Here is a 4904-nt window from a genome sequence, read left to right on the forward strand (position 1 = left end):
ATAAATAATTCCTTTAAAAAGCTTGCTCCTTACCTTCTTTCCCAGGGGATGATGATGATGAAGATGGTACTTTCAGATTAATCTCAAGTGAATCTGAACTCGTAGAATCATTCAGAGAAACCACTTTGTCTGAAATCACCGACTGTTTTTTATTCTGTTGGGATGGTCTTGCTTGGTTGTTTATAGCTGCCTTCACCTTGCTGTTCTGGTCCCCTGATGACGATTTTGATGAAAAACTATGAAGTTCAACACCAACTGTGCTATGAGTGCATTCAGCAGAGTCATATTCAGATTCTGACATGACCAGAGAACTAAGAGATGAAAGGGAGGAGCTTAACTTGGGCTCATATCTTCCATCACTGAATTCTGGCCTGCTGCCCCTGTCTGCCAGTGGTTGTAGTGGTGGTGGTGTGCCCTGATAAGCTAGTGAGCTTGTTTCACTGACAGAAGTACAACTAGAGAAGGGACGTACATATGGATGAATATTATTTTGCATCACATTTGGTGATAGAGGGGGCATAAAGGCTGGCGGACCTTGAAAAAAGTTAGGGAAATTCTGAGGATTGTTTGAAGGCACATTTGGAGGGGCAGTCAGAGTCAGAGGCATGACTGGAGAGTGGTAGGGCACTGGTATAGTATTTGCAGGCAGGCCCTGAATATTCATTCCAAATCTTGGTTGTTGGTGTAGTCCCAAGTTTTGGGGCTGAAAGTAAACAAAGTAGCAAACATAGATCAAGAAAAGTAGGGAATTGAGAAATAATCATTGTTAAATAATCTATCCAATCAGTTAACATACCACAATATTAGCAGCCATTCCCACTGGGAATGGTTTAAACTTTTCCAGAGAGCACAGATCAAGATGGACAGAAAAAATTTCCAACAGGAACCTCTGAATACTAATAGACTCCCCTGTAGAAGGATTGCATAATGTTATCTTGCCACTAATGGTTGGAATTGATCCTGGCCGGGTTGAAATATTTTCAACAAATAGCATAGCATTCCCCAAAGCTTTGAGAAGCATATTACTTATGTGAGGTGGCCACTCAAATTGCTCAATACAGTCCTGACAACAGTTAAGAAAACCTATCTGTGAATGCAAAGGTTGTAACTTTAGTAATACACAAATTGTTTTGTACATTTACCATTCCAATATCACATCGTACTGCTTGACAAGCAAGAGCCATCATTTCTTTAGGAAGGAAACGTAATTGGTTTAGTGGCAATTGCACTATTTTTCCTTCATCAACATCTATCACAGAAACCATTTTCTGTTTTGACTTTTGGCTTTCTAATCTGAAAACACAAATGATTGTTCTTTATAGACAATTTATTTATAGACAATTAACAAAAGGATAAAAAAGAAAAAAAGCTAGCAAACTTTCACTTCTGTGTAATTGAATACATACATCACTTGTGAGGGACACACCCTACCTCGGATCATCCTCCCTCCATGGAGAGCAGTAACGTAAGTACCATTGGGGGGCAAAGTGGTCCCTTTGATAAGTTCAAGATCTCCATTTTGGTGAAGAAGCCTTTAAGATGAGGGAAAATAAACACATTAAAGTATACAATTTTACAATCGTGACAATGATGAGATATAAGAGACCGCGATAACATGCAACATGCATACAAAAGGTCCCTGCAGACTGAAGCGATTCCCTGTTTATCAACGTCCTGCATCCACAGGTACCACCGGGGATCGCACGATATTAGGGCCATTCGTCGGGCTCGTCCGCCAAGATCCGAGGGCCAAATGGGAACCTCATACTTGTGGGGCTCCATCTATGAGAAGAGAAAGTCAAAAAGGCACGGTTTAGTGTCATTCTAGAGTTAAAACCAGGAAGTGAGAGTTTGTTTAGTGGAAGAATTGACGACATAACCTACGATAAAGGTTGTCAGATGAGCAAAATTGGTAAGTGGCAGGTTGAATTGTTCTTATCTCTCCTACTAGAGAATGAAACTTCAAATTACTTATGTCATTTACTGTTATTCACATCCATAATAACAAATAAGGCACACGCTATGAACGACATAGGGGACCATTGTACTCAAGCAGAGCTGAAGCTGAACTCAAAGTTCTCTAACAGAGTGACAAGGAAAAAGTGTTAAATGGCGTTAAAAAGTTTGAAAATTTTCCCCGAAACAACAATGTGCATAGCTTAAATGTCGTCAAACGTACTACCTTTGGAAAGTGAAACTTTCTTACCATCCCATTTAACCAAGTTTCAAAACCACTGAGTCGGCTGAATGTGTAAATAGCGGTGCTACCAACTCACGAACCTCGTGGATATAAACAGATTACTTTAGAGTAAGCGTGAAAAAGGGAAATCCCATTCGATAAAATGCCAACATTTGAAACAGTAAAACCACAACAGAACGAAATCAAAACCCTTACGAGAAAAAAGACCGGTGTAACGGAGCACTGCTCGAAGGTGGCACACGGTTTGTGTTGCAGCCACTGTAGCTCGTCAGCCGGGAATTTCGAATTGTCACTCACAGGAGGATAGGGAATGCCAAAATCAAAGACCTGGCATTATGTTGGTAGAAATTATTGTAGGCAAAGAAGCTGTTTCCCCTATTCTGAAGTGTGAAGATAGACCGCAGGACCTCCTCCGAAATCAAGGGCAGGCATTTGATTGAAACGGATTATTCAGGCAGGCCGGGCCACTTACTCGAAACACGTCTCTTCATAACTTTGAAAAAAACAACAACAAAAAAACCAACAACCCCCTAAAACAGTTAACTATTTCGAGCTCCATACAGAACAGGTTAAAATGCTGGTATGCAACTGATATTTGAACCGTGGTAAAGATAAAGCGACCCCATCATTTTGTTCAAGACATTGTAGTCTCCCCGAGCAGCGCGCCGCCCAACAATCGCCATAGGGGCTCAAAGAGCCCCTCTATGGCCACGTCTAGTACGCCTGGCTGACTCGGCGTGCCGAGCGTGATGGAGCCTGATCTCACAAGCATGCGGCAAAACCGGAAGTTGATGAAGTCTGGGAGTGTGAGCCGCACCACCGCCGCGGGCGCCGGGCTCAAGAAGACGCGGCCGACGGGCGCCAGTGGCCTCGCGGGGGCGGCCGCGGCCGGCGGTGCCGGCGGCAGCAAGGGGTGGAAGTGCGTGTGCGGTGAAGGAGGTCAGGTGGGTCGCGGCCCTGGAGGCGCGGTGCAGCCGGCGGCGCCGGGGCTCGTCGCTGATCGCGGCCGCGGCCCGGCCAGGCAGGTCCTCTTCCCACAGGTGTGGAACGAGCTGCGCCTCAACCAGCAGCTCTGCGACGGCGCCATCCACTGCGCCGATGGCAAGGACCTCAAAGTGCACCGTGCCATCCTGAGCGCCGTGTCGCCCTACTTCAAGGCGCTCTTCACCAACAGCCTGAGCGACGGTCATGAGGCCTGCGAGGTGGGAAGGGTGGAGTCATACTCATGGATGTGGAATGCATTGGGGGGGGGGGGTACGGATAAGTCATACTCGCATGCGGGTGACAGGTGAACCTGGCGGAGGTCGGCGAGGAGGTGCTGCGGCCCATCCTGGACTACGCCTACACGGGGCAGTGCGGGGTGACGGCGGGGAATGTGGAGCGGCTGCTGCCCTTGGCTGACCGCCTGGGCGTCGTCGGGGTCGTGCAGCAGTGCTGCAACTTCCTGCTCACCGAGATGCAGCCCGAAAACTGCCTCGGCATCTACCGTTTCGCGCGCCAGTATTTCTGCCACGACCTGGAGGCAAGCGGGCGACGATACATTCTGCACCACTTTCGCAAGATTCTTCACAACAGGTGAGACAAAACCGACCGACGCATGCCAGACATTCCCCTGGAGGGGGGGGGGGGCGTCATAAGCACCCCGTCACCACCCTCGCACTGGCGCAGCACGGAGCTGTACGAACTGACCGCGGAGGAGCTGAGGCGTGTCCTCGCTGAGGACGAGCTGAACGTGCGTGGAGAGGAGATCGTCTTTGAGGCCATCCGCCGCTGGGTGGACAGGGACGTCCCGGGGCGCAGGCAGCACCTCCCCGAGCTGCTGGCGTGCGTCCGCTTGGGCCTCGTGTCCCTCCAGTTCCTCGCCGGCACCATGCTCGCCTACGCGCCCGCCCAGGACGATCAGGTAGCGTAAGTATACACGTCCTTCCAGTTCCACCGCGACGGAGCGCACAGCGGCCTGGGCCCGGTCAGACGCCTTCACGCACAGGCCACGCTGGAGACCCTGGAGCGGGCCAGGGAATTCCTCGAGGCGAACAAGGGACGGGACGTGGACCTGAGACACCCTCTCGCCAGACCCCGAGTGCCGTTCGAAATACTGTTCGCAATAGGGGGCTGGAGCGCTGGGAGCGCCACCAACTTCGTCGAGACTTACGACTGCAGGTGCTCGCTCTGCTTTCCCAACGGCGGTATCCCAGCCTTATTCGTTCACATGCTAAAAAGCTTCGCAATCGCGCGGCAGGGCCAACCGCTGGTGCCTCTCATCCATCACAGACTCCCACCCTCGCGCGTACCACGGGCTGGCCGAGCTGGACGGGCTCATCTATGTGATTGGGGGCTTCGACGGAGTGGAGCACTTCAACACAGTGCGCTCTTTCAACCCCGTCTCCAGGGAGTGGCGCGAGCAGGCCTGCATGTACCAAGCCAGGTGCTACGTCAGTGTCTGCACGCTAGGTGAGTTTTCACATTTTGTCATGAGACACTTTAGGCTTAGTTGCCAGGGAGCCAATCAGATTCTTTTGGAAACAGGTGGAGAAATCTATGCTTTCGGTGGATTTGATGGCAGAACACGATTAAATTCTGCTGAGATCTACAATCCGCAGAAGAATCAATGGCGCATAATTCCTTCCATGAACAGAGCCAGATCTGATGCCAGTGCAGCCACTTTTAATGGAAAGGTACCAATTTACTTCATTTCCTAGAGACT

The 4904-nt window shown here is 49.8% G+C and overlaps 1 protein-coding gene and 1 pseudogene across 1 annotated transcript; one reads left to right on the forward strand and one right to left on the reverse strand.

Annotated features, from left to right (window-relative positions):
* Nucleotides 1-33: 33 nt before the first annotated feature.
* Nucleotides 34-2295, reverse strand: LOC127752301 (uncharacterized; the record flags this gene model as incomplete). The annotated part of the gene is made up of 7 exons (XM_052277225.1): nucleotides 2183-2295; nucleotides 1885-2080; nucleotides 1631-1782; nucleotides 1407-1532; nucleotides 1143-1293; nucleotides 797-1063; nucleotides 34-703 (listed from the first exon to the last, which is right to left on the reverse strand). Coding segments are annotated over exons 3-7 (1366 nt in total), but the record flags the coding sequence as incomplete, so codon positions are not given.
* A 654-nt stretch (nucleotides 2296-2949) lies between these two features.
* On the forward strand, nucleotides 2950-4875 carry LOC113215406 (kelch-like protein 10; annotated as a pseudogene).
* Nucleotides 4876-4904: the final 29 nt, after the last annotated feature.

This window comes from Frankliniella occidentalis, unplaced genomic scaffold (genome assembly GCF_000697945.3).
Source record: "Frankliniella occidentalis isolate FOCC.00 unplaced genomic scaffold, Focc_3.1 Scaffold6127, whole genome shotgun sequence".
Taxonomy (NCBI): domain Eukaryota; kingdom Metazoa; phylum Arthropoda; class Insecta; order Thysanoptera; family Thripidae; genus Frankliniella; species Frankliniella occidentalis.